A 13,313-nucleotide genomic window follows, 5' to 3' on the forward strand; every position below is an offset into this window, starting at 1 on the left:
AATAAACAAAATGCTCATATATCCTGTCCTATATACATTCAGTTTATAAACATTTTCGTTCTAATAAAAATTTGTTATTTATGTTTCTTTAGTAATTTAAATCAACTTGCTATTCTAAATTATTGTTATTTAGAACTTCCATTTACTAATAATGACGTGTCAAAGATTTCCCGCCAAATTTAAACTATAAATATTTATTGTATGATTTGAATATTAAATACATGTTTTAATGGCATGTAATATTTAGTTTATGATCTTATCATTAATCTTCTAGAGTTTAAATTTTGGGCTTCTGCGGAATCAAGAGTAGTTGTAGTAGTTTCAGTAGTAGTAGTAGTTGTTGTTGTAGTAGTTGTAGTTGTTGTGGTGGTAGTTGTTGTAGTAGTTGTAGTTGTTGTGGTGGTGGTTGTTGTAGAAGTTGTAGTAGGGGTTGTTGTAGAGGTTGTTGTAGATGTTGTGGTGGAAGTTGTTGTGGTAGTTGAGGTTGATGTGGGAATTGGTGGACCAAATTTGTTTGTAAAGTTATTTAAAGACAAGGCCTCTCCCTTATTAAAAATTCCAAAAGCTGGGAAGAAAGAGTTGTTATCTTTTTCAATACCAATGAGTCTGTAGTCAAAAGAGGCTGGCAATGGTTCTAAAGGTGTACCTGGGATAAATTCTGGCAATACATTGTCATAAGTAACCACAGCAAAGAATAAGACTGTAATTAATCCAGTTGGATTAACATTTGGTTTTAAAGATGGATAGCTTAATGCTCTACCAAGTAAAATAAGTCCACCATCTGGTTGACGACCAACAGCCTTGACAATAGCACAAACATTCAAATGTTCAGACTTAGAAAAGAATGGACCATTAGTGTAAGTCTCTGCTCTGCATACCTGGTTCTTGTCAATCATATAATCCAAAATAAGTGATTGAGAATTGTCTTGATGTTCTGCAGGTGACATACTACAATGTTGTGGTAAACTATTAAGATACATAACAGAGGGAACAGCAAATTTACCCTTAACCATATTATATCCAAAAACAACTTCATCTTGAACTCTATTACAAACACCCTTTGCACCAAATTTACCTCCCCAAAATTTCTCAATACCTCTCATATCAATATCTCTTGTATCAGTTAATAAATCTAACATTGTACCATACATCATACCAGTTGGAATTTTATCAGGTTGTAAACCAACTTCCATAATACACATTAAATCACGACTATTTTGTGTTAAATCATCAACACTTGTAATATTATAAATTGTACCTTTTTCACAATGTCCATCTCTTGTGAAAGGAAGACTTAAATAGTTTCTATTCTCCATTCTTGGTCCTCCAAATATTGGAATACCACCAAAGTTAAACGATTTAGTTTCAACTCTTTGATCATTAGGGTATGAAAGAGTATTTATGTTCTGTGAACTTCTATCTCCTCTATTCATTAATGGATCAACAACTCTTTTTGAAATATTTTGTGCTCTATTCCTAAATGAATCCATGTTACCAGAGCTTGGCTGAAATGAGGATCCTTGTTGTGGTAATGAAGACGAAACTCCTCCAGGAATACAACTAACTTTACCAAAATCCAAAATTAAACTCAAAAAAAAGTAAAATATAGATAGCTTAAATATATGACTAGTATTCATCATCTTGATATTAAAAGTTTACAAACTGTTTACTTTTTATTCCTTACTGTAAATTACTTCCAAATTTATGTCAAATTTGACAACTTTCTAATTTATTCCAATTTTATTTTGTACTCATTTTTTATTTATAACTTTTTCATCCCATTTCTTCCAACTAATTATCATTATTTACTATTTTCTCTATTTCGAGATTTACTTTCTAAATATTCTTTTTCCGCTTTCTTTGCATGCAGTTCACATATCACCTATCTATCTTTCCACATGTACTATCACCCCTCTGCCCCCCAACTTAATATTTTACATTACGTGTTTTTTAACAATAGGTGCATGCATGCATTTATGTGGACAAATTATAGGTAGCACAATAAGAATTTTTGCAATTTTTTGATTAAATTGAAATGAGTTATTTCTAAAATAAATATTAAGCTAATAAGATATTCGATATAATAATTTTTATAAGAATAATTCAAAAATTAAAATCGGTAATTATTTATGGGTTTTTTTCTCAGAATTTTTATTTTTAATTACTAAAAAAATGAATGGGGGGTGGAGGGGTGGTGTAGAGAACGTGGCGGTAGAAGTCAATACTAAATAAAAAGGCGGGCCGATACCTAAATATTTTTGATCATGAAAAAAAAGATTATTTAATTTTTATTGACAATTAGAATAGAGTTCATTTTTATGAAACTCTTAATAAAGTAATTGATAAAATTTTTGTCTAATAAATACATATATATAAATATTTATTTTTGGATATAAACTAACACACACAAACTTTATTTTGCCTATATTTTTATTCAATTGTAATAAGTGAAATAAATTTTAAGGGAATACTAATAGAAAAAAGTCAATTAATTTTATTAAAAATTTGAAATATTATTCAAAAAAAAAGTAAACGGTTGAAATATGTCAAAATACACCTTTACCGAATATAAAAAACTGAATATCATTTTCAGGTTGGATGTTTTCCCATTCATTACCATATACTTAGCTCTGATTTCAATCCTAATTGGAGAAATCTTCAAATTAAGTGAGAAAATTTCCTATAAAGATATTTTTGATTCATTCATTTATTTAGTGAATTTTATTCAAAATATTAATAGTTTGAATACAACAGTAGTGGTACCAAATGAACAAGTTTTAAATAATTCAGAATTGGACGATATGAATATAAGCGAGGAATTACAACTTATTATTGATAATGTTCCAATTAGATATTTGATTGCACTATTTGTCACAATTTTGATTAACTTATTAACTTTTCTTATGACTCAATGGAATTTAAACTTTAAAAGTATTATTTCTTTCAACAAAATTAAAAAGAAATCACATCAATCTTCAAGCTTGAATCCAAAAACTACCCATATTATGGTAAAAAGTTCCAAATACCCAAGTGAACTTTGTCCTTTAAAATATTCTACATGTATAGAACATGTTGGAAAACTTAAAGACTTTAATGCTTTAACAAAAATTAAATCATGTTCTATTATAAATATGAATGGATCTTTTATAATGCAATTAGATGCAGCTGATTACTATAAGTATAAATTGGAGCTTGAAAAAATTCTATTAAAAAATAATAATCACCAAGCTTTAAATACTGATAAGGCCAATTTAAATAAATCATCCAATTCTTCTTCAAATATACATTGGATTAAATTAATTAACTTTGAAAAGAAAATATTTATATATGATCAATCAAAAGAAACTTTTGTTAAAGCTAGTTATCCTATTAATCTCCCAATTAAATCATATTTTAATAAATTTACTCATGAAGGAGGATTGAATATGAATCAGATTATATATCATAATAATATATATGGAATTAATAACTATGAAATACCCAGAGAAAAATTTCTTGATTTATTTATTCAACAAATTATATCTCCTTTCTTCTTATTTCAAATTTTCTGTATATTACTTTGGATTCTTGATGAATATTGGCAAATGAGTTTATTTACTTTATTTATGTTATGTACTTTAGAAGCTCAAATGGTATTTAGAAGATTAAAAGAGTCTGATGAACTTAGAAATATGAGAAGACCATCATGTTTTATTTTTGTATATAGGGAGCATACTTGGAAATACATTAATACTGATCATTTATTACCTGGAGATATTATTGCTATTTCTTGTTGCAATAACTCTCATCCTTCCAAAACTATTAATGAAGAAGAAAACAGTCAAGATGATGCAACTTCTATTGCTCCTTGTGATTTTGTATTATTATCTGGTAGTATTACTGTTAATGAAGCAATGCTTACTGGTGAATGTACTCCAAAAATGAAGGTATCTATGAATATTGATGAAAATAAGGAACAAAATAAAATTGATGAAAAAACTTTTTGTATTGAAGGATTTAAAAACCATGTAGTATTTGCAGGTACCAATATAATTCTTACAAGATCTTCAGTAGTAACTGAAAATAAAGAGTTTAAATCCATTATTAAAAAGATTTCAAGTGAATATCATAGTTATTCTGCTGATCATTTAAATTCTTATCATAATCATCATCAACAAATTAATTATTCATATGAAAGTAATAATAAGAATTCTATATCTTATATTAAATATGATAATGACAATATGATATGTATTGGATATGTTCTTCGAACTGGTTTTAATACTTATCAGGGAAAACTTATTAGAACAATCTCATCATCAGCTGAAAAAATTTCATCCAACAGCTTTGAATCACTTATTTTTTTACTAATATTAATTTTCTGTTCATTAATGGCATCCTCTTATATTCTTTATAATGGGATTAATGATCCTTCAAGAAATAAGTTTAAATTAATTATCTCGTGTATTCATATTATCACCTCAGTAATTCCACCAGAATTTCCTATCACACTTTCAGTAGCTGTTACTATGGCAGTAGTTCAACTAACTAAAAAAAAGATTTACTGTACTGAACCATTTAGAATTCCATTTGCTGGGAAGCTTAGAATCTGTGCTTTTGATAAAACTGGTACTTTAACTAGTGATAAAATGATTCCACATGGATTATTTGGAATTAATTTATATAATAATGATGAGGCATCTTATATTACTTTTCAGAATAATAGTAGCAATGATAATGAAAAATTATCCTCTACTTCTTCTTCTCTTTCACCAGAATTACCATATTTATCTGATCTTATTATGGGATGCTGTAATGGACTTTCTCTAAATGGTAAAACTCTTGTTGGAGATCCTATGGAAAAATCTATTAAAAAGAAATCTTCTTGGAGAATTCATCATTCATCTGAAAATAATTACCAATGCTTGAAAGACAATTCAACATTTTCTATAATTAGAAGATATCCATTTTCACCAGAAGAGCAAAGAATGACTAATATTGGAATTTTACAGGTTTCTTCAGGAAGCCAAGCTTCACCTATATCTCGTGCTTTTTCTTCTTCTTCTTCTTCTTCTTCTCAAACATTCCACTCAAATCTTTCAAAACCAAATAAAAATACTTATGGAGTAGTAATATCCAAAGGTAGTCCAGAAATGATGCTTCAATTCTATAAAAAAGATGGATTCAACCAAAACCTTTATAAGAATGTAGTTCATGAATGTACTAAAAAAGGTTATCGTATATTAGCACTTGGTTCAAAATACTGTTCTATTAATGATGTTAATAATCATCATTTAAAAAGAGAATTCTTTGAAAGTGAGTTAACATTTTGTGGTTTTCTTGCATTATATTGTCCAATCAAGAAACATTCCAAATCTGTTATTGAAGAACTTAACCAAAGTAAACATCAGTGTATTATGATTACTGGAGATAATATCTTAACAGCTTTCCATGTTGCAAAAAATGTATCCATAACTAACAATAATAAGGATATTCTTATATTATCAAAATCTGATGATGAAATATCTAATAATATTAATGATAATTATTTATGGAAATATTCAAATGGTACTGTATTTAAAAAATTTGATAACAACTTAAATCATCTTATTCATATTAATGATGAATTTAATATAGGTATAACTGGTATAGTTTTTCAATCTTTTATTGAAGATTTTAAAAAAACCAAAATACTTGAAAAATTTCTCTTATTTACAAGAATATATGCAAGAATGTCTCCAAAAAATAAGCAATCTCTTATTAATCTTTATAATAATATGGGTAAAATGACTTTAATGTGTGGAGATGGTACAAATGATGTTGGTGCTTTAAAACATTCTCATGTTGGTATTTCTCTTCTTTCAAATGAATCATCTGATTCTATTAAAGATAATAATTGCCAAACAAATAATAAGAAGAAAAAATCCAACTTTTTTGAAATTAAAAAAGATATTGAAACCAGAATTAAACGTGGAGAAAAACTTACCAAAGCTCAAATCCAACAAGAAATTATGAAAGAGTTACAAGGAATGGATGAAATGCCAAAAGTAAAACTTGGAGATGCTTCTATTGCTTCACCATTTACTTATAAAGGAGAATCTCCCAATTGTATTATTAAGCTTGTTAGATATGGAAGATCAACTTTAATTACTGTATTATTAATGTATAAATTAATGGGATTAAATAGTATAGTATCTGCTTTTGCAATGAGTGTATTAGCTTATGATGGTGTAAAATTTGGGGATTTTCAAACTACTGTAGAATCCATATTTATGAGTGGTTTATTCTTTTTAGTATTAAAAAATAAACCAGCTAAACAACTTGTTCCACAAAAACCACCAAATAGCATATTCAGTCCTATGGTATTCCTTTCATTTATATTTCAAGCTCTAATTCACTTATTTGTAATTTATTTTGGATGGAAGATTTCACATTCATTTATGCCATTAGATTATTCTAAAAATATGGATGGACCTTTTGAACCAAATATTATCAATACAACAATGTATTATTTATATACAGCTTGTCATTTAGCTTGTTTTCTTTCAAATGCTCAAGGTTACCCATTTACTACTCCATTATCGAAAAATAAATACCTTATTTATATTTCAGCATTAATTATTTCTTTCTTAATTACTTCAATAATGGGAATATTTCCACATTTAAATATTTTATTTTCATTAGTAACTTTACAAAACAAATACCATCAATTAACTATAATATTCCTTGTATTATTTGACATCTTTGGTACCTTTTTTATAAATCATATTTTTAATCAACTCCATATTTATTTTGATAAAGGTATATAATAAAATAAATATTAATAAAATGGAAAAACTTAAATTTATATATATCCCATCTTAAAATCATATTCCAATTCTTTAATTAAAGTTGTATCTTGGATGATACTAGAAAGGTTATTTCTATAATCTTTCAAAAGTTCTCCAATACATTTGTGAATATCTTTAATAAATGGAGAACATGATTGTTTCATCAAATGTTTGAGAGATAATAAAGTAGGAATAATTTCAATAGCCAAACTGGCTTGAATTAACTCTTTTAATACATTTGTTGTTGTTGTTTTATTTCCATCACAAGTATCGGTCTCTTTTCCAAATCCTGATTCTGAAGTATTTGTGATATTTAAGTGATTATTTTCAATAGAATAACTTTCAATTTCTAATTTGGATGAAGACTTTCCTGTAAGATGATTACCACCAGTTCCAGTATAAGACCTTTTTGAATATTTGTGATATATACATAAATCTGGTGAATATAGTAAACTTAGAGCATCTTTCAAAGTTTTTCCATTATTATGCTCATAAGATTCTGGTAAAGTTACTACACTACTTTGATCAATAAATAAAGCAAGAAAATCATTTACAATCCTTGTAATAGTTTCATGTTTTTGTTTATCACTTAAATGATCAAATACAAATTTTAATATATATTGTTTTTCGTTTTGGTCAAAGTCTTCTGTTGAGGCAGAGTATTGTTTTGTGGGAATTGTTTTTTCTCTTAAATTCCAAGATTTAATGCTTGGGTGATCTAACCAATTGTTTAAATAGCATAAAATCTCCACAAAATTTTGTACCAAAATGGATACATTGGTCTTTAATAGAATTCTTTCAAATATACCATGTGCAATGTTTCTGATATTATTATCTCTATCTACTAAAGAATGAAGTAGTCTAAGTAAATATGATCCTCTTAACTTAATATAACCTTGTCCAATTAAATCAGAGAGTAATAAAAGTGACTGTTTCCTAAGTATTAAGTTTTTATCTTTAGATTCTTCATTTCCCTTCTTTCTTTCTTTAACTATTATATTAAACATACTTATTAAATGAGGATCAACTAAGGCTGTATGTAGAATATATAGATCATGAAGTATTATTAAGATATTATTTCTTATAGAAAGATGAATATTTGGGTCTTGTAGTTCTGGAATCATGTACTGTATAATTATTCTTTTTGCTATGCTACTAGTAGAATAGCTTGCTTGTCCAAGAGCTAAAATTAAAATACACAAAGATGATTCCAAGTTAATTGATATTTGTCTATTCCCTTTTTCATGTAACATTACTTTATATCTTTTATATAATTCCTCCAAATAAGGTACCAAACTTTCAATATTGTTTGAATCAATTGAATTTGGAATTGAAATTATACTTGATTTCTTTGAATTATTCATATTTATATTTGTAATTGAATAATTAAGAAGAAATAATTCTCCTAAAATTCTTATATTAAGCATTTCCTGGTTTAAACCTTTAATTTGGCTTGAAAGTAAAATGATTGAACTTAAATAAATAACTTCAATACATTTCATCTCACCTTTAATATTAGGAACAAAACAATTCTTGTACTGTGATTTAATTTCATTTTGAGAAATACCTGTTAACTTAAATATAGAATTGACAATATCTGTTAAATTAGTTTGTTTAGTTTTCTTTTTTGATTCATTTTCAGTATTTAATTCGTCCCATAAATATAATATATAAATAATGGTGGAAAGAGATGATGAGGAAATGATTTTTTTCAATAACTGGTTCTTCTCATTAGATAATGATAACTGAGATGGATACTGATAAATTACCAAGGTTTTTGTCAATCTTGAATAGAATTCGGGTTTCATAAATATGATCTTTTCATATAAAGAAATCAGTTTTACTTGTTCTGGACTTAAAAGTATGTTATTACTTTGTCTATTATTAAAGTATGTAGTTAAGTAAAATTTAAAAATATCAAACAAAGAGTTTGATATTGTTAATAAATTGTTTTCTGGGATTATCATACTTATAATCGTGTTGTTTTCTTCTTCCCCTACTATATACTCTGTTAAAATATCATATATCTTTTGAGTCATTGCAAAGATATTGTCTTTATTTGTCTGGTTTATATTATTTTGGTTCAAGTAAATGTACAATTCTTCCATTATTACAAAAGGTAAATCTGGGAATTCAAACATATTTTTAGTTTTGTTCTGTTCATGTTTCTGTTTTTCCATAATAATAGATTGTAAGACTTGGGTAAAGAATTCGATAAATATATTTAAAAACTGGATTAAAGGTTGCAAAACCAAAGGATATTTTCTTAATATATTTCTAATACAAATCCTGTACAAATTAATTATTTGTACTTGATTTTCCTTATGGCTTTTTAAAGAAACCCAAGAAAATAGGTATTCTTGTTTTATTTCTTTAATATAATCATTAATGTTACCCTTAATTGTATCATATCCTTTAATAAATTCTGTTAGCTTTTTCATTTGCTCTAATAACATATTATAGCATATTTCTGTAGTTTTGTCTACCAAAAAGTTCTCACTATCCATAATAGTAGGTAATCCATAATTGATCCAAATATTAGATACCCATTTTAATTGTGGAGAATGAATATATAAATTATGTAAACTTTGAATTGAATGTCTTCTAACAAGAATAGAAGAATCAGTTAATGTGCTTTTAAAAAGAATTAGCAGTGTTTTTTTGAGAATTGGAATTTGAGCTCCTTTTAACTTTAAGTATAAAAATAAGGCATCCCATAATATAAGAGATCCTTTTCTACAAATTGCTTTTTCATCTGAAATAAAGTCCAGAATTAACTGAATTAAAGGAATTAATGCATAATTGTATTTTGAATAGTGACAAATATTTTCATTAAAAGTATTTTTACTTGTAAAATCTCCAAATAAAATGGAAAGTCCTTCAGTAGAAACCTTAGCGTTTTCTTCACTTAGTTTTTGATAAATTTCACAAGCTGAAGAAATGATTACTGAAAGCATTGTTACTGATTTTATTCTAATATTTGGGGAAATATCCCTATTTCTTTCTAATAGGAAAATGATTAAATTATAAAGTTGAATAGCCATTTCTCCTTGAGCAAAGTTGAGAATTGTTGTGAAGTTTGTTTGTTGGTTATACATGGTTATTCCAGACCACTCAATACTTTGTCTAGCACTGCTATTGCGCCTTGAAGAATTAGTGATTGCTAATTCAGCTCTCAAATCTAAATCACCATGATTTCGAGTATTATTTGGAGATTGTAATTGATCTCCAGCAACTAAATTACTGTTATCTTGGAAAATTTCAAAAACAACTGAAAGCATTTTACCAAATATGTTCATTTGTTTTTCAATCATGTTAAGTTTAAATTTTCCAGAGTTTAATTCACTTAAATTCAATTTAGATGAAATATTTTGAATGAAAACAGATAATAATTCAATGGAAGAACGAAGCTGTAATATATATCCAGTTATGTCAATAGCAATAATTCTATAATTTGGTTTTGAAGAATGGAACATAATTGGGAGAATTGAAATAATTCTTCTGTATAATAATTGAGGAAACTTGAATGGAAATGCACTGATTTTCTGGGTAATCTCGTGATTAACTTCTTTTATTGTATTTATATTATATTCGATTCTGTGATTGGACAAAAATGAAATAAAAGAATTTACCTCTTTAATACCTCCAATAGGATTTTCGTCAGAGTTGAATAGAGTCTGTTTTAAAATATCAAATAACAACATCTTTGTTGAATTTTTTGTCTCAGTTACCTCAACTAAAGCTGGAATTAACCCATTATGTAGCTGATCCAAGATATTTTGTCTTGCTTCTGATTTTTCACTTAATAATAAATAGATTGAAAAAATGTATCCTAAAATTGGATCATTGAAAAAAATTTCATTTTCAGAACATCCATCATCAAAGAAACTCTTAATAATTAAATTGTCAATGTAATAAAACTCCTCGTTTTTTAATTCCGAAATTCTTTTCTTGAGTCTTTCCAAAACTAAAACACCTCCAAAATGTTCAATTTCTTGATCACTCTTAAACTCGTCTGTTTTTTCATCTTCCTCTCCTATTTCCATTAATACTTCTTCCCTTTCATCATCATTTTCTTCATCTTCATCATTGTCTTCTTCTAAATGTTTATTTTTTTTTTTGGATTTTCTTTTATGGGCAGATTTTGCTTGAACACTTTTCTTGGTATTGGAAGAGACTCCATATTGAACTTCAACAATTTTATTAATGATAAATAAAATGTTTGGGTGAGAAAGCTCTGGGAAAAGGATTGTAAGCTCCTTAATTAAGTTAAATATTTTTTGAATTAATAGATTTTGTGTTTGAGTTTGATTTTTGGATCCAATATTAGAAGAAGGGCCAAGATTATTTACAAAAGAATTCTCGCTTCCTATCAAAGTTAATGGTATCATTCTCCTTAAAAGAATAATTGATGAATATAAAACAACCTCAAAGTGTCTATTCTCTATCCTTACTGTTCTAAATCTTCTAATAACATCACCATTAATTGTATGCAATTTAATATATCTATTATCACCAATATTAATAAATAATAATATAACTGCAATAGTAATTATTCTTGAAATACTGTAATCCCCTTTCTTTTGTAAGAATGAGGTAATTTCTGGTGAATTATTGATTAAGTAATCATTCATTCTTGAAATTATTATAGCCAAATTTGATAACTCATTAATACAGTGGCTATTTTTGGGAAAGTAATCATGAAATATTAAAAGATCTGACATACCTTCTATTAATTCATTCAGACCTTCAAGACCCGTTTGAGCCAAGTTATTAGAAATATCTAAATTTTTGCAAAATGCTATAAGACAATTTAATAACTTGAGCTGAAGAATTAAATTACCATCAGTTCCACAATTTTCTTCTTGTTCAAAATACCTGTTTTCATTATCAATATAAATTTTATCCAAATCATTGTTTTTAATACAACTATTAACACCTTTAGAGTTCACTCGTATTTTTTCTATTCCAGAAAAGTTATTTTCTTTCTCTTCTTCGGATTCAGAATCAGACGTATCACTATTGTTTGTTCTTTTCTTTTTGCTAGAAATTTGTCTAGTTTTCTTTTTATCTTTTTTTTGATTAAATTGCTTTTTTATTTGGCTTTCATTTATCATTCCAATGATTTTTCTAATAATAAATGGTCTAATTGTAGTTATAACTTGAGGTCTATTTGGTAAAATTGAAATCATCAAATAAATCATAGCTGAATAATAACATTTAGCATCTTGAAAAGAACTAATATTAATAAAAATTCTCCCAATAAATGACTTTACTAGCTTTTCCAGAAGTGATTTATTCATTTCTAAAATTTCCTCCAGATTCTTTAATAAATTATCCCAATAATTTGACATTTCATTCAAGTAATTGCTATTTCCTGAAATTAAACTTGAGTAAAATACATTAAATAACTTCACATAGCTTTCAAGTTCTGAATGATCAACAATTATATCGTCAATTTCATTATTAACATCAATTATCCCTTTCTCTATTTTTGAATAATACTCCCAACAATCAAATTCTTCGTCTTCTAAATCAAATTCTTGTAGAGATAAATTATTTAATCTTGAAACTGAACTCCTCTTTGCACTTCCTGCAATCCTTCTTGAAGCACTATTACCATTTGTCTGCCTCCTTGCTGATAAATTACCACTCAATTCAACATTTTTTGTGTTTTTGTCTAAACTTGCAACAATTTCGATCCTTTGAGTATGTCTTTTACTCATACTTGTTTTTGCAGCTTTAACTCTCACAGAGTCTTTCCCTTCTCATCCACTGAATCCTAATAATCTATTATTTTGCTCTCTCCTACTTTAATACTATTTTTAACTTTATTTTGCAGTATACTCTTTAAATTTCTTCCCCCGCTTTTTAATTTTACATGTAGTTTCTGTGGGGTACTCACCTTTATGGCTAAAATTAACCCGGCAAAATAACATGTCAATATTTACTTTAAAAAGAAATACTTTAATTTAAAATATTTTATACTTCAAGAAAAAACTCCCATTTATACTCTTTTGATTAACTTATTTAATAGTTATCACTTTCAAGTCTACATAATTTCTCTATTTTTTTTTTAATAATTAATTTTCAATTTTTTATAATATATATATAATGTGTATTATATTAATTTTTTTTTCTTAGACTAGTGCAATATTTTTTTTATCCACATGACTTTTAAGACCGGTATCAAAAATAATGCATGTGGAAAATCATTTTTGTTTTGTAGCATGCATAAAATTTGTACAGTTACATGCAATACACGTGTTTTTTTACAAATAAATTTTGGAGAAAAAAAAACAGATAATTAAATTTTTTTTTAAAGGAGTATTAAGAAAGATTAAAAATAATATTAACAATAATAATAAAAGTAATAGTATTAATAATTAATTAAAAAAAAAGAAAGAGTTAAAGCCAAAAAAGAAAACTTGGAATAATTCAATATTACTGCAATTTTGTGGATAAAAACAGAATTATTATTTTTATTATTATTTTATTACTAAT

At 26.5% G+C, this 13,313-nt stretch overlaps 3 protein-coding genes across 3 annotated transcripts; 1 reads left to right on the plus strand and 2 right to left on the minus strand.

Moving 5' to 3' along the window:
* Positions 1-248: 248 nt before the first annotated feature.
* cubi_02197 (mucin) lies at positions 249-1,640 on the minus strand (the record flags this gene model as incomplete). The annotated part of the gene is made up of 1 exon (XM_029019209.1): positions 249-1,640. One exon carries the CDS (start codon positions 1,638-1,640, stop codon positions 249-251), a length of 1,392 nt encoding a protein of 463 aa, XP_028874330.1.
* Positions 1,641-2,543: 903 nt separating this feature from the next.
* cubi_02198 (uncharacterized protein) lies at positions 2,544-6,788 on the plus strand (the record flags this gene model as incomplete). Its single annotated transcript, XM_029019210.1, has 1 exon — positions 2,544-6,788. The coding sequence occupies one exon, from the start codon at positions 2,544-2,546 to the stop codon at positions 6,786-6,788; it is 4,245 nt and encodes a 1,414-aa protein (XP_028874331.1).
* Positions 6,789-6,823: 35 nt separating this feature from the next.
* On the minus strand, positions 6,824-12,535 carry cubi_02199 (uncharacterized protein; the record flags this gene model as incomplete). The annotated part of the gene is made up of 1 exon (XM_029019211.1): positions 6,824-12,535. The coding sequence occupies one exon, from the start codon at positions 12,533-12,535 to the stop codon at positions 6,824-6,826; it is 5,712 nt and encodes a 1,903-aa protein (XP_028874332.1).
* Positions 12,536-13,313: the final 778 nt, after the last annotated feature.

Source organism: Cryptosporidium ubiquitum (assembly GCF_001865345.1).
Source record: "Cryptosporidium ubiquitum isolate 39726 chromosome Unknown contig_4, whole genome shotgun sequence".
Classification (NCBI taxonomy): domain Eukaryota; phylum Apicomplexa; class Conoidasida; order Eucoccidiorida; family Cryptosporidiidae; genus Cryptosporidium; species Cryptosporidium ubiquitum.